This window comes from Puma concolor, chromosome C2, assembly GCF_028749965.1.
Source record: "Puma concolor isolate L17-30 chromosome C2, mPumCon1.1.hap2, whole genome shotgun sequence".
Lineage (NCBI taxonomy): Eukaryota > Metazoa > Chordata > Mammalia > Carnivora > Felidae > Puma > Puma concolor.
The window spans coordinates 113,612,233-113,637,609 of record NC_141675.1 but is presented as its reverse complement, the minus strand read 5'-3'; the positions used below and the strand labels follow the sequence as shown (position 1 = coordinate 113,637,609).

The 25,377-nt window shown below is 38.3% G+C and overlaps 2 protein-coding genes and 1 long non-coding RNA gene across 5 annotated transcripts in view; 1 reads left to right on the top strand and 2 right to left on the bottom strand.

The window, feature by feature from the left end:
* Positions 1-1,029: 1,029 nt before the first annotated feature.
* CLDND1 (claudin domain containing 1) lies at positions 1,030-8,992 on the bottom strand. 3 transcript variants are annotated; one of them, XM_025913903.2, is made up of 5 exons: positions 8,866-8,992; positions 6,893-7,202; positions 4,702-4,809; positions 2,636-2,773; positions 1,030-2,481 (listed from the first exon to the last, which is right to left on the bottom strand). In XM_025913903.2, the coding sequence occupies exons 2-5, from the start codon at positions 7,182-7,184 to the stop codon at positions 2,261-2,263; spliced, it is 759 nt and encodes a 252-aa protein (XP_025769688.1). In that variant the 5' UTR covers positions 7,185-7,202; positions 8,866-8,992; the 3' UTR covers positions 1,030-2,260. The 3 variants fall into 3 exon arrangements, with proteins under 3 accessions (XP_025769688.1, XP_086531776.1, XP_086531775.1); XM_086675650.1 differs by having other exon boundaries at positions 6,893-7,197; positions 8,866-8,987; XM_086675649.1 differs by lacking the exon at positions 8,866-8,992 and adding an exon at positions 7,424-7,489.
* A 1,891-nt stretch (positions 8,993-10,883) lies between these two features.
* The window catches only part of LOC147577497 (uncharacterized), a 33,742-nt gene continuing 19,248 nt past the window's right edge, over positions 10,884-25,377 (bottom strand). Inside the window, exons 3-4 of the long non-coding RNA XR_015240350.1 lie at positions 22,108-22,188; positions 10,884-11,203 (exon numbers count right to left, since the gene is read on the bottom strand). This is a non-coding gene — a long non-coding RNA (uncharacterized LOC147577497). The remainder of the gene's footprint in view (positions 11,204-22,107; positions 22,189-25,377) is intronic.
* Positions 16,956-19,763, top strand: GPR15 (G protein-coupled receptor 15). Its single transcript, XM_025913421.2, has one exon. It carries the CDS (start codon positions 17,045-17,047, stop codon positions 18,125-18,127), a length of 1,083 nt encoding a protein of 360 aa, XP_025769206.1. The 5' UTR covers positions 16,956-17,044; the 3' UTR covers positions 18,128-19,763.

The following is a 25,377-nucleotide window of genomic DNA, read 5'->3' as shown; positions in this document are numbered from 1 at the left end:
CTCTCACAAAGACATTATAAAAAAATTTTTTAATGCGTTTCTTAAATTACCGTGAAATTCATGTTCTGAAAAACCTGAAAATTAAGTTTTTACTTTGGGGGTTGCTTTCAAAGATTAGGTGAAAAGAGATTAATAAAACTTTACTTGCCACTGATTTTATGTCATTAGTTTTAATCAAAAATGGATCAAATATCAGCAATTTCATATGGCTCTACCTGGTTAGAATAAGAGACAGGTGAAAAACTAATTTTCACCTCAAATGATACACCCACGGCCCTCTATGTTCCAAAGAAAAAAGTCTTTGCAAGAGAGGATGACCTCAGATATTCTGAAATGTGCTTAAAATATCAACTACAACACATATTCAACCCCAGAGCTTCTGGTGCTGGCTACCAAGTGAGCCTGTAACTCACAAGTCCGATTCTGACGGAGTTTTCACAGTGCATGTGAAAGATTGGTGGTGGACTGACAATCACAGACAACTTTGGAGGGACAAGTGGCAGGGACACTGTCTAAAATGAGTAACTTCCCAATAAAAAATGTCATGTTGGTCAATAACTTTAAAATCCCATACCTAAGTGCTTTGTGTATATTTACTTAGCTTTTCTGCCTTCTACAGAAGGTGCTGAAAGGCAGTGAACTTCAAGAGTTAGGAAGAGGTAGAAAACTGATAGCCAGTAATTGCACAGGTAATAACTGGTGGCAGAGTAATATTGGTTTTAAGTCAGAAAGTGGAGTATTTTACAATAGAACACAAACATCCACAGCCATTAAATAACTTAAGAAAACTCTAGCCACATTAAATAGGATACATAGAGGTCACAAAACTACTTTGAAAACATGTTTTAAAACTCTGAAGAGTGTCTTATTTTCTAATGGGCGTAAGGGGTTCCCATATTTTTTGGAAGATAAAACAGAGACCCTAGCAACAACGCATTTTCCAGAGAAACACAGAGATCCTCATTCAGAATCCTGCACTTCTTTATCCTAAAATATTGAGATTTACATCAACTGAGACACTACACAATATTGAGTTTCTTCTCATTTTTTATTTTTTAAAAAAGACAGATTTAGGATATTGTAAGAAATTACTAAGTTACATTTTTTAAAATCTGTCAAGTGCTACAGTAATGGAATAAGTAAATAAGATTTTTTTTAAAGTTCAATGTTTATATATAGACATATTTATAAAAAAATGACTGAATTAGAAGATGTTAAATAATGTTGATACACACCAGGAAGGGATTTAGGCAAGGAAAGGCACATCATTTCACCACAAGAAATAAAGACCATAGTTGGAAGTTAATGACTAGCCAAAGCTTTAGGTCTTGTGGTAGTTTTCCTAGCTCCGGAGGGTCATTACGGTGGAACCTTCTTTATGGTACTGAGCTGGAATACATAGACAGCAGTTGGAGAATTTTACTCTATGACCCCAAAGTACTGTTAGAAAGAAAGCACTCTTAAGCCTGATGTGTGAAGAGGCAAGGAGCAAAAATCCAAAATGGTTTGGTGGTACTGAAAATCCTATTGACATACTAAGGAGAGTTAAAAAAAAAAAAAAATACAAAAAAAGGTAAAGTAAAATAAGGTTAATCCTCTTGTCTGGCTGAATTGGAATTCCTGCAGTTACGAAGTTAAAGTTTCAAGTAAACACTGTATTTTTCACTTCCTTTCTTGTAGACAAACACAGTATAGATAAACAGCTGCCATACTTCACCTTGAATAAAGCTATATGCCAATATTTGGGGAAAAGGCTCTTAGCTAATCTCCTTATTTTATATAGCTTAAGTCTGAAAATAGCACTAATACTTCTGGCTGACTGGCTATCTACAACAGCACAGTGACCATTAAGTTTTGACAATGAAAGGTTTCCCAGAGACACTAAAGGGTTTCTAGTTGAACAAACAGCTAGCTATTTACTGAAAAGTCTAACCGACATCAGTAGGACTTGCTTTGGGTCAATCTCCCACTATCAATTTTCTTTCAGAAATTTGTGCCAACCGTCTACCCACTTCTTGCTCTCTGGACTCTGAACCCACATTGGTTTGTTTAAAAGATGGAATCATTCAGAATAATCCATATACATTTTAGTGGTATTAAGAAACAATTGTCTGTGTGAATAAATAAAATAGATTTTCAGGATAAAATGGTAGATCCACTCAAAAAAATTAAATTAAAAACAACGGGAGGGGAGACAAGAGAAAATATTAATATTAAAAACATAATAAAAATGGCAATTGCAAAGCAGGCAACTTCCCACTCATGCCACACGATAGGCCTTCATTAAGGTGTACTCTTTCCGATTGGTGTGAGCAGCCCAGATGAAGAGGGCAGAAGCCATGAACTGTAGGGGAGCTGAGACACACGCCAGGCAGAAGGACCATCCAAATTCACCAGACACGTTCTCAGGTAGTTCTAGTTTCTGGTGGAGTAGTTCAATCCCAGCAACATAACAACTCACTGAGCCCAGTGTGCACAGCCCTTGGAGGAGAACAAAACATACTGGTAAGAGCACAGTGAGAGCTTCTCGGGCAACACAACAGGACGGTACTGCGTGAATGTTTAAGAGTTACGACTCTTTGGTCTCTATGGACACAGGAAGAGGAGAAAAGCGAAGTATCCTGACAAGACCCACCTGCAAGGAGATGCAGAATGCCTGTGGCAATGGTGGGATACAAACTCCGGCAGATGCAAGCACAAAGTCCAATCACGGCTCCAAAGCACATCAAACCCAGACTGACAAAAGGTAAGAGGAACTGGCAACGCCAAAGATCTGATTTTGAAAAAGAGAAAAAAAGAAATGTTACCATGATTTCAGATGGTGTTCTCACAATGTCAATTTCTGTCATATACTAAATAGATCTTTTCTCAACAAGTGAGAAAGGAGTACTTTTAATACTGGATGTTTCTTTTCTAAAGCACTTTGTTCAACAGGATGCTACCTTTGTCCTGATAAAAGTGAAAGGACACTAACAGTTAACAATCACTGAGGGCTTACTATGCATCTGGCACTATTCTTTACACGCGTTGCATGTTAATCCTCCAACATCCCTATGAAGAGGTACTATTATTATCTCCATTTTATGAATGAGGAAACTAAGGCAAGAGGTATAACTAACTTGTACAAGGTAAAACAGTAAGCGGGAGAGCCAGCATTTGAAGCAAAACCTTCTGGCTCTACATACAAATGAATCTAAGTCCTTATAGGATCTCAAGGCGGGAATAACAAGTAAATGAATGGTGATTATAAAAGACCTGTTGAAAGAATATACATGAAACACAAAGCAGAGGATCTCTACACTCAGTAAATGGCAGTTTTAATTATCATAAATTCCCTCAACAACAGCTGTGGGAAGAAAGCTGATGATCTTCCAAAGCACCCCCTTAAACTCTTACATTACTTTAATTATTAGTAATGTATTAATATCAACTCTAAGCCAAATTCTACCCTATAGTGCTAGTTTTACTTTCTGGAACTACATAAAAGTCTTTTCTCCAACTTCCCTTCAAACTCTGTTAGAAATATACTTCTTCCTATATATTTGCAATACAAATGTGCAGGTTTAAATGTGCAGGTTGAGGAGCGCCTGGGTGGCTCAGTCGGTTGAGCATCCGACTTCAGCTTAGGTCATGATCTCACGGTTCGTGAGTTCAAGCCCTGTGTGGGGCTCTGCGCGGACAAGCTCAGTCTAGAGCCTACTTCGGATTCTGTGTCTCCCTCTCTCTCTGCCCTTCCCTGCTTGTGCTCGGTCTCTCTTGCTCTTGAAATTAAAATTAAAAATTTTTTTCAATGTGCAGGTTGACTTATATGCAGATTTTTAACAGAACATACTGCAAATGTATTTTCTCTTCCTTATCATTTTCTTAATAACATTTTTTCCTCTAATTTATGTTAAGAATACACTATATAATACATACAACATACAAAATACGTGTCAGGCGACTATTTTATGTTATTGGTAAGGCTTCTGATCAACAGTAGACTGTTAGTAATGTATCGGGGAGTCAAAAGTTATATGTGGATTTTCAACCCCGTGGAGGGGTTCGTGCTCTTAACCCCTATGCTGTTCGAGGGTCAACTGTACTTGCCATTTCATGGTCTCTCACAACATGGTCATTCTTTTGGACAAGCTCCAGTAAGCCTCTACAGCCGGAAAACCAGGTGCAAATCTGAAGACAGTATTTCTTATGCAGTCTGACCATCAAGGAATGGAACGCTACTAATAAATACTTTCATTTGTTTTTGATATCTATATTTTGTTATTCCCACCTAAGGCTACATTAATGTTTTTGGTAGCCCTAATCCTTAGTTGACTCTTAGAGCTTATAGTCAACTTTTTTTTACATATCCCTATCTGAACTCAGGTAGCTGAAATGTTTAACTCAAATACAAAAATTTATTATTTATTCCTATTAAATTTACTCTTCAAAAGGGCCCACTAATAACATCTTTTGGGGAGGTCTGGATTCTGTCACCTAATGTATTAGCTGCTTCTCTGAACTTTATATTTGCAATTGGTTAGGTACGCACCTAACCTTAAAATATGTTTTCAACAGAAGAGAGTTCATCGGGATACCATTAGAGATCTTATTTCAAGTTGACATGACATACTGATTCATCTTGTTCCCAAAACAGAAATCAACAAATGGCAAAATTATTTCTTTTTTTCCCAACTGTCCGGCTGAAATCAATGTACTCACAGGTCCGAAGCAGATCAATTCCACTATTGTGGTTTCCAGGATCAACAAATTTCTCCATGAACTGCTCATTTAGCGTGAAACTCATGCATTTTGTGACATCAAATGACTCTGGAACATGAATTAACAATGATTGCTTATTGCTTTAATTATAAACATTTAACAAAAATCCCTTTCAGTAATTATTCTCTAAAATAAAAAGTGATGTAGAAAGATGTTCCCAGAGGACAGCAACCTCTTTGGCCTTGAATGACACACAAGATTCACTGATGCCCAATGGATGCCAGTGGTTCTCAGCAGTGGGCTTAAGACATTGGTACAAGGAAGGGGAAAAAAAGTAGGAGCAGTAAAATGAATGCGAATAGATATGCAAGAAGACTAGGAAGGAGAAGACAAATAAATAGGAACTTTCATCTTCTCCCGGAAACCTACTCCCCCAGCTGTCTTCCCCCATCTCAGGCAATGACAATTCCATTCTTCTAGTTCCTCAGACCAGAAACTATAGTCATTGTTGCCCACATGCATCCCACCAGTTAATCCTTGAGGGTCCACCTTCAAAACATATCTAGAATCCAGCCACTTCTCAGTGCTACTACTGTCGTCTAAGCCACAATCATCTCTCACCTGAATCAGTGCAAAAGTCTCCTGGCTTCCACCTTTGCCTACTACCTGTTTTCAAAACATGCGTCTAGGTGACCAGATCATCTGTCCTCTGCTCAAAGCTCCGCAATGCTCCTTCACATGTGGAGTAAAAACCGAGGCCCTCATCACGCCTAGAAAATCTTGCAAGGTTTGCCCCACTCTCACCCCCAGAGTACCTTTCTGACAACTCTCCCCTCCTTACCCTCCATTCCAGCCCAGTGGCTTTCTTGCTGGTCCTTGACTAATTCAGGCATGCTCCCACCATAAAGCCTTTGCAGTAGCTTTTCCTTCCATCCCACGATTCCCCCTACCTCTGCAACTTACCATACAGCCAACTCCTTCACCTACCTCAAGTCTTTACTCAAGTAATGTCTTCTTGTTGAAGCCCATCCTGCCTATGCTATTGAAGATTATAACTTATGCACACCAACATCCCCTTCCCTACATATTCCAAATCCCCTGTATTTTCCTGCATTTTTTCATAGCATGTGTCACCTAACATACTATATAAATAACTACTGTTCATGCTATTACACTTATTTATTGAGTTTACTGCATGCATCCCTTACAAGAATGTTAGCTCCCTCGGACTAAAATTATTTTTTTTCTCTGATGTTCTACATGGAATATGGAGGCATATAATAAATATTTGCTGAATGAATGATAAACGATTGGTAAGATTCAACCATCAAGTGCTCCTATGCCCTCATAAGTAGAACTGAACCCTTTACAATTAACTTTAACCACCACCCCCCCTTCCAACTACTTTCTTTTTCCCATTATATAATCACAACTATTGTCCTTCTGATATATGGTAACTCCAGCCTGTTGTGCTGTGATTTAAATACAGTGCTTCCCACAAAGTGGTCAACAGAAGTAGTCATAAGTAGAAACAAACTGTAAAGTTGTTCCTTAGAAACAGTTCTAAAGTTTCCATTTCAATAATTGGAAATTAAACATTTTTAATGGTAAGAATGCTTGCAAAATAAATGAGACAATTTCTTAGGTTTTTATTTCCGTAATGCATATTTTTAACCTACAAACTCTATCAAGTTGTTGTAAAACAGACTCAATATACACAGATTTAAACGTAGAGTTGGATCAAATTATATTCTCTAAGATTCACAGGGCAAATGATAATAACTACTAAAACACAGCTAACACTTAAAAGACTATCAATTCATATTTGTTGATTTGATTCTGGATACTAATTCTTTCACCAATTACCAAATATTTAAAGTCTTCCAATGTACTTTCCCAATTATTTCCTCATGACGTGTGTGAGACTAATGAAAATAATTTTACTGATAAGTACAGAGATTTAAACTGGCTTTCCCAAGATAAGGACAGTTACTTATCCAACCAATTGTAACGAGTATCATGGTACTTCATGGAAGATGGGCAGAGAAGGTGGTAGAGAGAGAAGAGACACATAGATTTATTTCTTTGGAGAGAGAAAGAACCCACAAACCTCCTTTTACATAACTGGGTCATCACCATCACTTTATTATTGAGTAGATAAAGGAGACAGAAGTTAAAATAAGAGAAATACCTGTCCTTTCTGGTGGGCTATACCAATATGTGTTTGGAGGTATAGTGATACACCGTCTCCACAATCCCACTGTGCCATTAAATCGGAAAAGCGCATCATTATAAGTCTTTTCATCTGCCTCATCACTCTCGAAGTCGGTCCAGATGCTTTTGGCCAAATCACTGGAATTTTCTTGAACTGGACTTCGATATTCATACCAGAAGTCTGTGCCAATCGAGGCTGCCATGTAGATGGTGGAAATGAGGCTAAGCACACAAGCAATTACAAATGCTGTAGCAAAACGGTTATCCATTCTGGCATTCAGACTGCTCTGTTTAAAAGTTGGAGAAAGAAGAAATGTTAGATTTCATGGACATATAGAGGTTACTTTGAAAGGAATTATCTCAAAAACCACCCTTTATCCTATTCCCCATCCCTTGGCCCTTAAAGTAATATATAATCATTAAAAAATAAATAAAGGCAAGCATGTTCTCAATTAAGTTCAAAATAAAACTCATTATTATGAAAAGTACTTATTGAATGCTCACATACCCAGGATGCTACGGAGACAGAGGTCTTGTTCTCTAGTCTATCACCTGCACACTAAAACAGACAACACTGAAATGGACATACACATTACAGATACAAACAATAGACATGCTCAGAGTCAGCAGTGTACCATACATAAACTCTTCATTACAGGCTGAATTTTTATGCAAGCTGCAGAGCATTAAGTTTTCTGGGGTTGAGCGCGAACAGAGCATTAGAAAAGGAAGCAGAGGAAGTTGGCTCCTCCCAGTTTCCTCTGAAGAGGAAAACCTTCTAAACCAAGGTTAAGAATCAGGAGCTATTTGGAAAACAGAGTTGAGATGTTCCTTAACCCACACAGAAAAGGTAGTTCTGGGTACACAGAATAGCAAAGAGAACAGTAACTATGATAATGCTAGATAGCAATCTGCTCTTAATCTATTAAAGCTAAGGAAAACTCCCTTACGCTGCCAAATTCTCCACTCCTGTCTACTCTCCCCATTCCTCACACTTTTTGACTCTCCTCAGCTGCAAACTAAATGATTCCCCCTCAGCTAGAAAGAAAACTGAATTAGGCAGAATATGAATACTCCCAATGTAGCAGGATTCTCACACAGAAAGAGTTGGGACACTGAGGCTTTTCTTTCCAGGAAACAGCTTTATTCGGCGGGCTAAGACCCAAAAGGCTGAGCCCCCAGCGCAGGGCGGGGGGCTTTTGTACAATTTTTGCTCTTTTGTCTCCCATATATGGTAACATACAGTCTGAATAAGCTACGTTACAGAGTCCTGGGGAATGTCACGCACCGGCACAGAGCCAGGTTGCCTTCCCTCCTCTTGAGGTTTTCACCACATTCCTTAGGGAGGGGCTCTACCACACCAAGGTGTGGACAGGACTCAACGGCAGTAGTAGTAAATGGCCGCAGTAAAATGACTCAAGGCGGATCAAGCTGAGTCGAATCCTGCCAAGTATACACCGTGACCGCACCAAACACCTTACAAAGGCGCACGAAAACAGGCTCGCAAACTGGGATTGCCGAGTTTGGAAGATAGCAAGTGTGACACAGGAGAGATGGGGCAATTACACTGATTAACAATAACTCCAGAAGTTGGTTTTGTATTCTTGTTCTTTCTAATTCTCTTTCATCCTGGTGCTCTCAAATGACCTTAAAAGGTCCCGGCACCGAGAGCGGCTGTTTACCCAGGCCGGACAACTGGCGCTATCACCTCGCAGGGCGCACTACCGAGCCGGGGGCCCCGCAGTCCAGGGCCACCCCAGGCCAGGGGCCCCAGGTACGCGACCAGGCCCCTCCCCAGACCACTCGGCCGAGGGAAAACCCCCGCCGCAGCGCTGCGGCGGGGCACCCACCCGCCCGGGCCGCTCCCCGGGAGGGGCCCCTCTTCAAACTGCTGAAAACATCCAACGGCTACGCGACCCCTGCCCGGAGACGCCGACCCCGCTCACTCACCGCCCATCCTCCTGCTCCGCCAGCTTCACCCTCAAGCTCAGACCACAGCACCCTACTCTCCCCGCGCCTCCTCTGACGCACTTCCCTGCAGATCCCGCCCCCTCCATAACTCCCGCGCCTCCGCCTCCGCCTCCACCCGAGGCTGGGCTTAGGCCCGGGGCCGAGGGGGCTTGTGGGAGTTGTAGGAGGGACAGAAGGAAAGCGGCGGGAGGTGGCGGCGGTCCGCATTTCTGGCGCCGCGCGCGGTGCATTGTGGGGGATGTAGTTCAACTCCGGGGGGGACAGTAGGGGCGCAAAAGGGGGATGGGGGGTGGCGGCGCGTCTGGGCTGATGGAATCTTGTATTTTATGAAGGAAGGGAGGAAGGTCCGCAAAGGCGACCTGTCTCTGATCACCGACAGTCATTGATTGTGACTTATATAACAGGTTTTCCAGTTCTGTGCTCTCCCTGTGACATAGCCCTACCTCTAAATATGTCAATAGCAGTAAGATACTTCTGCGATATTAACCCATTTATGTCCTCTCCCACAATCTCACTCCCATTGAAGCATAGTCCTTCTGGATTTATTAAGTTTAGACTAAGAAAGATGTGACTTGACCGTATCCATCTAGAATGTAATGTTTGGGTTTCATATAATTTATGTTAATGGCTACTTTCTCTTTATGGCAAGCGATACAAATTTTCTATTTATTATAGTAGAGTTTCGTTTTAATGCTTTTTTAACGTTTATTTTATTTATTTTGAGAGAGAGCACAAGTGGGGGAGGACTAGGGAGAGGGAGAGAGAGAGAGAATCCCAAGCAGGCTCTGCGCTGTCAGCACGGAGCTGGATGCAGGGGCTCCAACTCACTAATGTGAACTCATGACCTGGGCGAAAATCAACAGATGTCTAGCGGAATGAACCACCCAGACGCCCCAGTACAGTTTCACTTTAAAATAAATTCCAGTTAATTAAAGAAAAATATTAAGTTATGATAATACTGAGGGTACCAGATATGTCAAAAACGTGAATTTAAAAAATTGTTATGTAATGTGAAAAAGACTCGATTTGAGGGAACATTGTCTTAAGCAGATAAGGTCATGGACAGCCTCTGAAAGTGCAGATGGCCATGTGTCACAGCAGTAACTGAATGACTCTTAAGTCTTCAAGTATTGCACAGAAGTTCATGGATAGAAAGCAGAGAAGTCTTTGCAATAATGCATGTGGACCCAGGAACATGGCCCCAGACCAGTAAATGATGGATTTCTCAGCACATACTGACAGAGACAGCTTACTCAAGGACCAGAAAAGCTCTCAAACCCTACCCCATCCCCAAATGCCTTGGAATTTAGCTCAAAGTTGATACTAAATTTCTACCATCATTATAGATTGAAGGCACAGTATCTGTTTTTCTGTCTGTGGTTCTACTTCTTTCACCGGAGTTGGCAAACTGATATTCATATCTAGCACATAAATAAAATAAGGTAATAGCCAAATATAATATTAAAATATGACTGGATTTTCATGTAGAATGTCTGACTAAAGGAGAACTTTGTCAGAGGCACCAACTAGAGAAAGTGGTGGAGATGTACAGGCAAATTGTTAATATGCAACTTGACTCCTACCAGAAAGGAGGAGTCATGTACCAGAAAATATCCTTGTCCTTTGGCCTTCATCACAAGTCCCCTATCTTCAGAACTACCTCTCTGGTGAAGTCACATGGTAAATAAACCCAGGTAGAAGGGAAGTTTGAAAGAGGAAGACACTACCTCAATTCATAGTCAAGGAAGCTGATCCCAGGGTGAATAACTGACTAATCAAGCTTGGATAATAGGGTGCACTAACTAGTTTTGTGACATTAGACAAGTTAGTTAACCTCTTAAGTCGCAGTTTTCTTTTCTCCAAAATATGAATGCTGATAAACTCCCTATCCCAAATGACCATTGGCAGGATTAAATGAAAAAAAGAAATGCATGTAAAGTGCCCAGCACAGGGTCTGGGCATAGTCAACAATCATTCAATTATTAGTATTTGCAAATATTTGTTGAATATTTATAATGTATGGTTAGGGTCAATATAAACAGCAAATGCTCCCAATTCCCCTAGAAGCTGGAACTAAGCCATTTATAGAGGTAGGTGTCTTGCTTACTTCAGGAGGTTTATGAAACTCGGGGCTAACTGCAGATGACGAGGAAAGACTTGCCACGACCACATTTCAGGCATCCTTGCTGAGCTCGGCTCAGAGCATTCCCAGGCTGGGCTCATGGCATACATAAATCTTCGTGATTCAGGAGGTAGATGTTTCTGGGGAAGCCTGCAAAGGAGGAGGCTGCTTTCATTCATCAGGTCTGCAGAATGCCTAGAAAACACATCAGACACATTTACATTTCACTCAATTTAGGGGGCACCTGGATGTGTCTGCGTGTTTGAGGTTGTGACCATCCTACCCACTCAGCACAGGAGACTCGAACTGCCTGACCACACCAGTACCAACAAGCACATAACCATACTTCTCATTTATCTCTGCATCTTGGGTATTTTCTGTTTTGGGCGCTTGCTTATGGTGTGGGTAGGCAAAACAAATCCTTAATAAATTAATGGAGTTAAATTTCTGCTCCCATTCATTACTCTGCTCTTTGGGAAACAAGAGCTAGCCTGACATATTTTCACAAATAAGGGATGATTTAGTGAAACCAAGTACCAATTAGGAAATTTAAATTTAAAACTAACGTTGAACTAGAACTCTGGCTTGATTTGCTAATGATGATTCTAGTTTCAGGACAAAGGTGTTATGGTTACACTATATTTTAAACAAACCAATAGCTGCAAATCTAGATATGCAAATATTATAACTTGTTTGTATCATGTGCTTAGGTAAAAACTCCTTGTGCAAGAATTCCCTTCAATACCAAATTTCCTAATATACTTAAATTTCATTTTTAATCACATTTTTTAAAAAAAAACTAAAAATTACCTGAAGAAAGATACATCTACATTATGTTTTTCTCATATAATTTTGTCCTGCTTGTTTTCCTTATAAACTGTGGAAGGCAAAAAGAAGGAAAATAGATATATACACAAGCTATGGTTTCTAATCAATAACCTCAGAAAAAAATGCATCAATCTTTGAATTTCCTTGTACTAATCCATTATACAATGGCAAAATTAATCAAGGATGAGGCAAATAGAAAAGTGCATCTAAAATGGTTCTTTCCTTCTAGCAATTCCTGTAAAATGCTACACAGAGTAGCAAACTATAGTTATTTAGATGTCCATGCTTCTGAAGGACAGTGAATGGACCAAATGTAGGTGAGAAGTTTAAAATTAAATTGTCCTCTATTTTAATATCATCAGTGTGAGTCTTTAGTAAATGACCCTTTTTGAGTCCCAGTGTCCTCATTCACAAAATGGTTATGCTGGATGATCAGTAATATCACTTGAAGCTCTAAAATTTTATGATTCATAAAATTCCATTCTGCTGGAAGAAGAATAATGTAACTCCAAAATATAGTTGTCGTAGATCCACAATGTTCAAGTTTCATTGGGAGATTCCCATGTCCTACACCTCCATGCTAGGCAATGTACAAGATAGAGATACAGGAAATGCAGATGGACAAAGGAAAAGGAGGAAGGCTCTATGCATTCTGATTAGAAAAGATACAGCAACACAGGCCATTGCTGTTTCAACAATAAACAGTAATCATGGAAAACGGAAGCTGTCTAAGAAGTTTGTGAAACCTCCCTATTCATTGGAAATAATTCAAAATTCAAGCATAATTCAGTCCGGATCTACAAACATTAATTGACCACCTATTGTATGCCAGACACTGTGCTGGGTACCAGGGACACTAATATAAGTAAACACAATTTTTGTTACGCACAACCTAAATCCAGATTAAATCAACTGTTATGAAGAAACCTAAAGTATATGTGCCTAAAATAATATCACTTTTGTTTATGTAAATATGGGGTACCAAGGGAAATAATCTAATAAGTGAAGGGGAGGAGGGCCCTGATAACAGCAAATGCATGCCATTTAATTTGGCATGATATATTACATTACAGTACATTACACTAAACTCTCCAAGTAACGGTCCAAATAAAAAAGCCACTGAGACTTAGAATATAAACTGATCTCTTAAACTGGACTGTTTAAATGGCTATACACTTTATGATATTCAAGTAAGAAATGAACAAGAGAGTGTTTCTAACAAATGAATATGCAATCACTGTAATAAGATTAATGAAAAACAAAAACTTTGCTTCATAATCTTTGCCACTTATTCAGGAACAAATCAGTAGGGTGTATGAATAGCGATTTCTTTCTCCTGTGCTACTGGCTATATAATCTGATTAATCCCTACCTAATAGAGCAGCCAGAGTGACTGATAGGGAAAAAGCAGAAGCAGAATATGCCAAAATGCCAGTTAGGGTGGCTGTACTCACAAAATCATCAGCCCACCTGTGAAGCAAGTCTGCAAGTCACAGCTAGGGCTGTATGATAGATAATACTGTATTCAGCTGAGCAGACATCTCAGGGGACAACACCCGACTGTCTCCCCATCTTCAACATTTGATGCAATTCTGAACATATCTCAGGAATTGAGGTGCAGAATCGGGAGGGCCCAGAAGTCTAAATTAATTCCAAAAATTTTGTGATATCAGACTAGAAGGTTGCTAAGAAGTTCGAGTTTAGAGGTGATTTTTAAGCTGAAAAAAAAGTTAGCCAAAATCATAACAAAGCATAACATTTAAAGTTGGTGAAGGTTTGTAAATTAAAACAGTGCTTCTAAACTTTAGTGTGTGTGAGAATCACCTTGGAGTCTTGTTAAATATAATAAGCGACCTTGTTAGGAATCACCTGGAGTCGTCTCCAGATGATTCTGATTCAGTAGATCTGGGACAGGGTTCAGAAAGCTATGGTCTAGGAGGCACCCAGGTAACTCTAAATGGGTAATGTGGTCTGGCATCCAGAGGTTCAAAACATGACTTTGAGAGTCCAAAGAAGACTTCAGCTAGGTAACTCCTTTATGTTAGAGATGATGAAGAGGTAATGGATGGCCTCTCCCTTCAAGTTGCTCATGATCAGCTCAGGAAGTCAGACACCAAAACAACAATCATGTGAAATGAAGTAATGGGAATTTAATAAGCAGTATTGTAAAATATCTTAGAGAACACAAAGGTGGAAGTAATTATCCCTGCTAAGGATGGAAAGCATAATATCTAAAGTTGAATATAAACTCTATTTATGTACTTATAAAATAAAGGAGAGTTGAGCATTTTTTTTCTGGGAAAACAGTTCTTAAAAGGGGGTATGTGTGTATGCTGTCATTCAGTTATTAATATTTACATCTTACTTTTTTTTTTTTTTGTCCTCACCTTGTTCTTGCTGCCTTTCCACAGGCTTATGGTATCCAGTGTTGTTTCTGAGTTTTGGTCTATGTGTAGTTGGTTATTTATTGTTAGTATCCTCATGTTTATTTCAAAGAGCATTCAAAGTTCTAAACATGACTGTTGTACTGTTTGTTTGGAACGATGACTTCCCCTACTTTATCTAGTCAGCTTTTATTGTGGATTCTGTCTTATAATAGCTTTGTACTCTTTGAGTTATTAAAAGCCCAGGACTATGCTGTTTGTTTCCTTTTTGCCTCAAAATACTTAATCTGTTTTCTGACTCAGGTCCCAGGATCGTTTTGATCCACGGTGGATATTCTCACATTGCAACATACTACCATGAACTACCATATTCCAAAGTGACTGTATATGATAAAGCAAGATATTTGGTCCACAGCTGCTCCAAAGTTCAGTGAGGCAGTCAGATTTATTTGAGATAGTTTACATCAACAAGCCAACAACTTGAATGCTGAAAGAAAATTTAAGACCTGCAGAATAAATGTAGGCCAGACATTTTTCTCTGGAATATGAGCATGAACTTTTTTTTCATTTTATGATACTTTTATTGGAATTCTTGAGATACAAGAAAAATACAGATATATCTATGGATAGATATATGTATAGATATAGTGTTTAAATATTCTATGTTTACTCCACCAATCCTTGTCAAGTAAATATTGCCCTATTCAAACTATTTGACAAAATGAACGATTACATTAAGTATTTAAGGCTTACTCAGTGGGAAAGATTTCTATTCCAGAAATGTCAAAGCATTAGTTTCTCTCATCTGCAGCCTACACTTAGGGAAATATGCCCCCCACAAACAACACAGAAATGCTAGGGACACAAAGAAAGGCAGAGCCCAGTTGTAAATCAACTTCTGAGTGACTTGCTGGGGGTGCCCCAGATCAGGGGAGTCCTCGTCTTTCCCTGACCTAGACCCACATGCCTGAGACTCAGGTCACATTAGAACACATCAGGAAACAGTGACAAGAAAGGGGTACAAAAGGCAAGATAGTTATTTTCAATATATTAATTATGGGAAAAATAAAAATTCAGTAGAAAGGACTTCAAATGTTAAACAATGGTGTTTTAATTCACAGGCATGCGTTTTTCTACGCAATAGCAGTATCAGCCTGAAACTGTAACTTTGGCTATGAAACCAGATGGAGGGAAAGAGAGAAGGAAAGAGCCTTACGCCACTTTGACCAGTAAAGAACTGAAATCAATGGAGTTGATTTCAGGATTTGTACTCCACGACAGTTTTCCTAATATGAAAAGGAACAGATGACAGGAAGATATGATAGGACCCGTCTGTTGTTAGCCCGTTTCTCAAATGCTTTGAATGAACCCCAAATCTTTCTGTTAAAGTGCCTGTACTGGCAACTCCATTATAATGCCACTTATTAGAGGTCTGTCTCTGCCAAGTCAATAATCCCAAAAGTGAAGTTCACTGGTTTGTGGAGGTACTTAAAAATAAGTCACAGCTCAAAGGCTGAAAAATCACTGCTCCAGTAGTGAGGTATGAAAAAGACAAGATGGGGGGGGGGGGACCCAGAGTCTGATGAAGGGGAGTTACTTGGAGGTAGAGAGAAAATCTCCTAATCAAGGATGTTTATTCTAACAAAAAGGAACTTAGCTGGTTGAATTACAAAGCAGATAAGAGTGTAGGGTGCCTGGATGGCTCAGTTGACTGAGTGGCCCGCTCTTGATTTCTGCTCATGGTTCATGGGTTGGAGCCCCACGTAGGGCTCTGCACTGACAGTGTGGAGCCTACTTGGGATTCTCTCTCTCACCCTCTCTCTCTGCCCTTCCTCCGCTCATGCACTCTTTTTTTCTCTCTCTCTCTCTCAAAACAAAAATTTTAAAAAGAGTGTAAAAATAGCAGTTTGCCATTTTTAAACCTGTGTTTGTAAGCTACATAAATAACAACAATGCCTACAGTTGAACCACAATGAATACATACTCGTTGATTATACTAGATCACAAAACCAAGAGTTTTCCTGAATAATTCAAGTAAATTGACATTTCCAAAGGACCTATCACGTGCAAGGTACTGTGCTAATGACAGTGGAAAATTTTTAAAACTAATATTAACAGCACAAGACATGGTCCCAGTCTCTTGAGAATTTTTAAAAACATATTGAATGAAACAGGATTGATTTTGTATAAAGTGAAAGAAGCAAGTAAGGGGAAAGAATCTCATACCCTAATTAGAATCATTATGTTTGCTGTAGATGTAGACTGGTATGATTTGGGAAATTTTCAATTCACTCTTTCTGCAGTGAAAGACTACTTTCCTCACTTTTACCAGGGATGTGAATAAAAGGACTATCTTTGTCATCACCACCTTAAAATTTTAAAAGAAAATACTACCTTGTCTGTGAAACAGAAAACCAGATCAAAAGGATTTTCAGTGTCAGAAAAGCAAAGGATGTCTTTAAAGTAGGTAAGGAAAAAAAGTTTATTTGTTTTCTAATTTCTGGATTTAAATAAACAAACTGAATATCTTGAAGACAGAAGTCAAAAAAGCACCCCCGTCTCCAGGGCAAATGCAAATAAAGAAAACCACAACCACAACCACCAAACACCAACCAGGGTGGTGTTCTTTCTGAGGATTGGTAGAAACTGCGTTTTTTAATCTCTGTTTTTATGCTTGTCCCAAGATCTTTTAAGGGGTGGGGTGGTGGGGGTGGTGGGGAAGAGGTAGCCACTATATAAAAGAAGCTGCCCTGAGATTTTAAACTTTTATACAAAAACTTCCTAGGTAAGGAAACTTAATCGGATCTGGCAGCTGACCTTAGTGATGGACCCAGAAGCAACTGCTGTTTATTTGGATTATTTCTATGCTACAAGCCAAAATCCTGATATTGAGGAGACCCACTCCCGTGTTGCTTACACATCTGTCTTCCTTCCCATCTTCTACGCAGTTGTGTTCCTGACGGGAGTGTTGGGGAACTTAGTCCTCATGAGTGCATTGCATTTCAAACGGGGCAGCCGAAGACTGATCGACATCTTCATCATCAACCTGGCTGTGTCTGACTTCATTTTCCTTGTCACGTTGCCTCTCTGGGTGGATAAAGAAGCATCTTTAGGACTGTGGAGGACAGGCTCTTTCCTGTGCAAAGGCAGCTCCTACATGATCTCAGTCAACATGCACTGCAATGTCTTCTTGCTCACCTGCATGAGTGTTGACCGCTACCTGGCCATCATGCGCCCAGCCGTATCCAGGAAATTCAGGAGGAGAGACTGTGCATATGGAGTCTGTGCCAGTGTCTGGTTTATCTCCTGCCTTTTGGGTTTGCCTACTCTTCTGTCCAGGGAGCTCACCCTGATTGATGATAAGCCATACTGTGCAGAGAGGAGCGCTACTCCAATCAAACTGACTTGGGCCCTGGTGGCCTTAATTTTTACCTTCTTTGTCCCTTTGGTGAGCATTGTGACATGCTATTGTTGCATCACGAGGAAGCTGTATGCCCATTACCAACAGTCGGGAAAACATAACAAAAAGCTGAGGAAATCCATAAAGATCATCTTTATTGTCGTGGCAGCCTTTGTCTTCTCCTGGCTGCCCTTCAATACTTTCAAGCTCCTGGCCATTGTCTCTGGGTTGCAGCAGGAAGTCTACTTTTCCTCATCTGTTATCCAGCTAGGCATGGAGGTGAGTGGGCCTTTGGCATTTGCCAACAGCTGTGTCAACCCTTTCATTTACTATATCTTTGACAGTTACATCCGCCGGGCTATCTTGCACTGCTTGTTCCCTTGCCTGAAGAACTATGACCTTGGGAGCAGCACTGAGACATCAGATAGTCACCTCCCCAAGGCTCTCTCCAACTTCATTCATGTGGAAAATTCGGCCAGAAGGAGGAAGAGGTCTGTGTCACTCTAAAAGTCACTGTGACATTTCAAGCTCTGTTAGTAGATTGGAGACTTAATTTGTGTCAGCGATAAAGAAGGAAAAAAAGTATTGCTGTTGGTATTCATATTCGCATTCACGAATACAAGGAAGAGTTTGTTTTTAAAGAGATGAATGAAAAGTCCCTGTGTTCATGGCTATAATTAAACCATATGCTGTCTTTTTTGTTTTCTCTTGTTTTCCTTTTTTTGTTTTTTTGGGTTTTTTTTTTTTTTTTTTTTTTTTTTTTTTTTTTTTAGCTGAATGGCCTTCTTTTAACTCTGGTCAATCTAGTTTACCCGGCAATATACGACTCCTGTAGACCTTGAACTCTGACATAAAGGCCAGCTTGGATCAATTCCTTTCTTCTTGATTGTTTATGTACATTCAGGCCTTTTCCTCTCTCAAGAACAATGGTACCTTGACCCACACCGCCCTTCATAATGGGCTTCAATTGGACGACATCTAAAGGATTCTTCCCACTTTCATCTGGTGAGAAATGTGTTAACAATACAGGTAGCAAAAAATATACGTGTGCCCTTTAGTTAATTATTACTGAGTAACAAAGCGAGAGTCTGGCCTTAATCTTTAAAACTTTGTATGGCGATTCTTTACTGCCTTCCAATGTTATCTTTCACCCTAAGCCATTCACGATAACTTTGGACTGTCAAAAAATTCATGGGGATAAAATCATTCTGTATTGTGTTTATGATTTAGGACTTCCTTTATCACCTGGTCTTCTAGAGTATTTTAACAAGAGAGCACAGGGCAAAGTTTGACCTTTATTTTCCTTATAAGATATATTGGTAAAAATGTATCTCATTATAATGGCATAGTAACTACTTTTCAAGAGGGTTTTACTATGCTCTTTTGTTTTCATTGACTTCATACATTAGGATATGACTTTGTTTTAATTACATGTTTTTAATTACTAGTTATTGAGTTATCAAATGAAATGTAACTACTAATATAATTGGAGGTCCTCAAATGCTTAGCTACATCACCATGTGTATTATCATTTTACATTTTAATTAAAATGTTAGTGCTACACATTTTCTATAGCATCATTTGCTTGGTGTATATAATTTCAAGACTTGATTCAGTAATATAGGAAGACAGTATGCTCTGTATTTAGCTGAAGTGAAAAATACAAAATGAAGATATTACTGATATTTTATATACATTTTTCCAAACCCAGAGACTTTGCTGAATTCTTTCACCCAATAAAAATTTATTAAGTCTACTTGCACGTATTTTTCTTTTAAAGACTTTGAAGTGAAAAACATGTAATTAGCAGCAACCACAAAAGGCTTTTGCTACAGAAAACATACTATTGTAAATATCTTTTGATTCAAGAGAAAGTGGGTTATGTGTTGACCCTCAGTGTTGACGCAAATGAGTTACTATTTTACTTCTAAATATTAGGTTTGAAAATCAGAGAAAGTTTAGAATCTTTTCAGAAACTAGGTAATTCAAGCTCATCCCATGTATCTTTCACATTAAAAGAAATCTCAAATATTGGGCATACCATAATCTATTTAGAAGTTGAAAATACAGTGTTTTGTTTTATAAATTGGTTAATTTATTAATTTCTCTTAACCTGTATTAAATAAAAATATAATTTTCTTAAGTATTCTTCTATGTTGTATTAATTTCTATCAACACAGTTATTATTAATATTGATATTATAAAAGTTTTTAATACTTTATTATAGATATAGAAAAAAAGGACTGTAAACGATAAGAAATAAGGTTTCTTGGAAAACTTTAAACTGAATTTAAAACAGTTAAATAGATCTCCTAAAGTTAAATAAAAACAAAATATAAAAGGTAGAAGCCACTCACGTTATAAAAACAAATCAGCAAAAGCACTATTACTAATCAGGGAAATAAATGTCTTTGAGAAATGCTACTTTTAAAAAATAGCTCAATAAATCAGGTAAAGTATTTGTTAGGAAATGAGAAAAAATAGGTTATTAGATTCAGCTTCATTCTTAATGTTGGGACATTGAGTAAATCATTGTAATCTTTCATACCTAAAGTAGTTGGTAATATCTGTGTCTATAGAATTGTCAAGAATATTATAAGTCTAATAAATACAAAAGTGTTTTTAAATATTGGGTAAAAGTTATTATATAAAGCTATTGGTTCCTATTATTAATTACTGAGTGTTACTTTAAAATTTCCAAACTACGGGGGCGCCTGCATGGCTCAGTTGGTTGAGCATCTGACTTAGGCTCAGGTCATGATCTCACAGCCTGTGAGTTGGAGCCCCACATGGGGCTCTGTGCTGACAGCTCGGAGCCTGGAGCCCGCTTCAGATTCTGTGTCTCCCTCTCTCTCTGCCCCTCCCCTGCTCGTGCTCTGTCTCTCTCCATCTCTCAAAAATAAATAAAAATGCTAAAAAATTTTAAAAATAAGAGTATATAAATAAATAAAGAAAGAAAATTTCCAAACTACAGTATCAAGTGACAATCACTCTCATTTAACAAATATTAAGAATATGCCTTACAAAAATCTTAGCATATTGCATATATTATACTCATAATGTTCCAATGATGGAAGGAAAAGCAGATATAAATTTATAGATAGAATAACTCTGATAGTAAAAAGTTCAAAACTTGATTAAGTTGGTATTTTACGATGTCATATATGGAGTCCTCTGGTATGAAATGTAATTTACATTATAATAGCATTGAAAGGCTTATTATAAATTGTATCAGTAGGTCTCATTTTGCAGATTTTTAAACCATGATATTTCCACATTTTAAGACAAATTCATTTATATATTATATACATATAGATACATGTAGAAACATAGCTTATCAAGATTTTTGTTATCTCAAACTATTCTGAGAGCTGCTTTGTGGTCATTTCATGTCATTAGTAAAACAAATCAACACACATTTCCATGAATTTCTAGAAAATTAATCTGACATCCTAACAACCACATCTGGCCAGTTACATCTAAAGTTAGAAAAACAAAATAAAACTTAGCAAGAATAAGTATATGTGGAAATCACTACAGATTAACCTCATTTGTTGTCATTTTTTAAAGTGATCCAAAGCCACTGCCAGGTCTTTAAGGACAAATATAAAAGGATAGTCATCCCCCAAACATTTCTCAAACAATTTTTCTTGAACTCATCACAAAAAAGTTCTCCAAGAAAGTCTGTATAAGATGTCGTTGAATAACTTGTAATTAATTTTAAAATCCATGTACTCAAGGTTCACATATCACAAACACACATTTACTCCATTCAGGCCATACCAAAAGAGTAACACTAACCTGATAGTTCTGGAAGGCCCACCATTTGTCCCCTCTAACAAGCCAAAATCACTTCTGAGTGAGAGTAACGCTAGTGAGAATAATGGTCTTAAAGGAAACCAATGTGCGTGACTGAGAGTGGAATGTTACTAGGGGTCACGAGTTAATTTTTAAATAGATGCAGAAATGCACAGTATGATGATGAGCTGAGTGAAAGAACTCTTCTCCTATGATTCATCTTGGCTCCTCCAATCATTCTCTATTCCTCCTGGCAATCTCAAAAGTGAGAAATGACTCATTAGGTGTGTGTGCCACAGTGAACAGGAGGTCTCAGTTTTCCTGCAGAGCTCATTCACAAAAGACAAGCAATATTAGAAGAATTATGAATTTACTGTAGCAGAGCCACTGGTGTAGCCAGCTAGCAAGATGATGGCCTCCAGCACCGTGAGAGAAAGAAGTGTCATCTGGAGAAAAAGCGGGAGGATTATTCCAACCATCAGAGTATTTGTAAATGGTTATTGGATTTTGCCTTCCACAGAGATTGGTATGGGATGGTTTGTCTGTTGCAAATGCCGGTTTTTATTTTAAGTTCTTTTCTTTGAGTCAACATTCTCTGTTTTTATCAAGTCTATGAGTAAACAATCATGACTAGACTTTACATGTAAGTGGACAGGGAAAATCAACAGTAACAGTGACCTGTGACTTACTCTTGGCACTTCTGGTTATCTTTGTCATTTCCTTTGTAGAGTTACATTTCCTAAATGGGAATTGTATCCTAAGACTGCATCCTGCAACATTAAAAAACAAACAAACAGGGGCGCCTGGGTGGCGCAGTCGGTTGGGCGTCCGACTTCAGCCAGGTCACGATCTCGCGGTCCGTGAGTTCGAGCCCCGCGTCAGGCTCTGGGCTGATGACTCAGAGCCTGGAGCCTGTTTCCGATTCTGTGTCTCCCTCTCTCTCTGCCCCTCGCCCGTTCATGCTCTGTCTCTCTCTGTCCCAAAAATAAATAAACGTTGAAAAAAAAAATTAATAAAAAAAAATAAATAAATAAATAAAAAACAAACAAACAAACAAACCTACTTTAAATATTCAATGTGCCAAACTGTTAATGAAGCGAAGGTTCTTATGGCATTAAGTCACAGTAAAATGTAAACTTACATGAAATTCCCATTCACTAATCTAAAAGTGGGGGGAACTATTCTGTTAGTTGACAGACATTATTAAAGTAAAAAGTTCTCGGTTTAACTATATAAGTAACAAATTTCTAAGACCCAAAGGTCCTTTAAAATTACAGTTGTCTTTTTTAGGGGGGCCTGGGTGGCTCAGTCAGTTAAGCATCTGACTGAGGCTCAGGTCACGATCTCACAGTTCTTGAGTTTGAGCCCTGCATCGGGCTCTGTGCTGACAGCTCAGAGCCTGGAGCCTGCTTCAGATGTAGTGTCTCCCTCTCTTTCTGGCTCTCTCCCGCTCTCTCTCTCTCTTCCTCTCTCTCAAAAATAAATAAGTGTTAAAAAAAATCTTTTAAATTACGGTGGGCCTTTTTAAAGTTGACCACATGTGATTAAGTTGAATTGTTGTTAACTTAGGCAAGGGCCCGTTTAAAGAATTTATGATACAATGTTCATAATACTTTTATAATGTTCTACAGATCTAGTACAGGTTATCATTATCTATCTGACATCACTCAGTGACTTTCTTATTTGCTAATTAAGAAGATTTAATAATTAGCTAGTTTCCTATCATTGCCATACTACAAAGAGTTAGGCTTCATCTGCAAGTACTTCGTGATGTCAACACGGATGGGAAAAAACATTTTTATTTGCTATCTCCTATCATTTCTAATTAGAAAGATTTCATTTCCATATTACAATTAGTTCAAAATGAAATATAAATGGTTCTCCCTGCTAGAATTCTTTATGACCTGTACTTTATAAATGTACTCTTCCATTTGCTCTTAATTACATACAAGCAGGAGATATAAATATTCTTGTGATGTTTTTAGATGAAATAAAATATGGGGCGCCTGGGTGGCGCAATCGGTTAAGCGTCCGACTTCAGCCAGGTCACGATCTCGCGGTCCGTGAGTTCGAGCCCCGCGTGGGGCTCTGGGCTGATGGCTCAGAGCCTGGAGCCTGTTTCTGATTCTGTGTCTCCCTCTCTCTCTGCCCCTCCCCCGTTCATGCTCTGTCTCTCTCTGTCCCAAAAATAAATAAAAACGTTGGAAAAGAAAAAAAAAAAAAAGAAAAAAAAAGAAGAAAATATGCATCAAAAAATACCTGCGACGAAAAGACTATTTTTAATTTGTAAAAAATTTTCTCGGGCAGAGTCTTCAACAAACAACTTTGCTCTTTTTATTTATAGAGAATAGAAAGTATTTAAGAACTTTGTATGGCAAAACTGTCACAAATCTCTAAACCTGCAAATTCTAGAAGAACATATGATTACTTCATGTAAGCTTAATACAGTGTAGCCTGTGCAGAGCTACTGTATGAGGTGTAGAAAATGAAGCAGAATCGAAAGGTCAATCCTGGGTGTTGGGCCTTTCCCGATGGGTTATTTGTTCATCACATCAGGAGACAGTGGCTTAAATTGATGCCTTTTATGCCACAGACTTGTGGAGTTCCTTGAAAATAGTCAATAACTAAAAAATCAAACTGTTAATGCAAAGTGTCTATTGTACACAATGCACTATGATAGCCCAAAATATGTTAGCATAAGTGACGGATTTCAAAATAGGCAAATAACAGTCACTTACAAAATTTCTCTCACTTTCTCATACATACACCCAGACACACACACACACACACACACACACACACACACACACACACAAATACACAAACATGTTATGTACAAATGCAGCTGATGAGTATCTGTTGAATCTTGTTGCTAATACTCAGTCTAAAGTACTTGAAAGAGTGCAAGAAAGAAAATAAAAATAAAGCAAACATATAGTAAAATGGCATATATAAATATGTAAATATATCAACAATTACAATAAAAATATAAGTGCATCACATTCCCTATTAAAAGGTTGAACAAGTAGCCTGTTTCCACAATAATTTACTATATACATATATATATACATGTATGTGTGTGTGTATATATATATATATATATATATATAGCACTATTAGACTGTTGTAGGATGTAAAGAAGTAGAACTTGTTTCTTCATGGAATTTATAATCCCCATTGTTACTTGTTTTTTGAACAAAAGAATGAAGTACTAATGCTCAAGAAGAGCTTGTTAGATAATGATAATAATAAGTCAAATCGCTTTCTTTTTTTAAAAATTTTTTAACATTTATTTATTTTTTGAGAGACAGAGTGTGAGCAGTAGCGGGGCAGACAGAGAGGGAGACACAGAATCCAAAGCAGGCTCCAGGCTCTGAGCTGTCAGCACAGAGCTGGACGCGGGGCTCCAACGCACGAACTGTGAGATCATGACCTGAGTCGAAGTTGGACGCTTAAACAACTGAGCCATGCAGGCCATAAGTCAAATCACTTTCTTTGATCTTTTCTAATGTTTAGGGAAAGGCCCATAAATAGTCCATATCCAAGTCATTTCAGGTAAGTGCTATTTTGACACGATTGTTTCCTAAATGTTGTCACATTTCCTTAAAGAAGTGTTCACACTGACATCCCCAAATAAAAATTCTTTTGTTGTTTTTAAAAGAGTCTCAAGTGTAAATGATCATTTTAAACAGGAGAACGCACATTGAGCAGTATTAAGTTTAAATTTATTTTCAAATGACGAACTAAAATAAGATATGCAAAGAAGATAACTCTATACAAATCTTGCCCAAAGACAGTGATTTATTGAGATGCCCTCTCACTTACCCTCACTTTAGACCAAAAGCAAAACTGACAACTCAGGTGGAGAAGTGGTAAATGAGAAATGAAACTTGGCCTGTGGTTTTATGTTTAAAGCAAAAAAAAAGAAAAAAAAAAGAAAAAGAAAAGAACAAAAACAG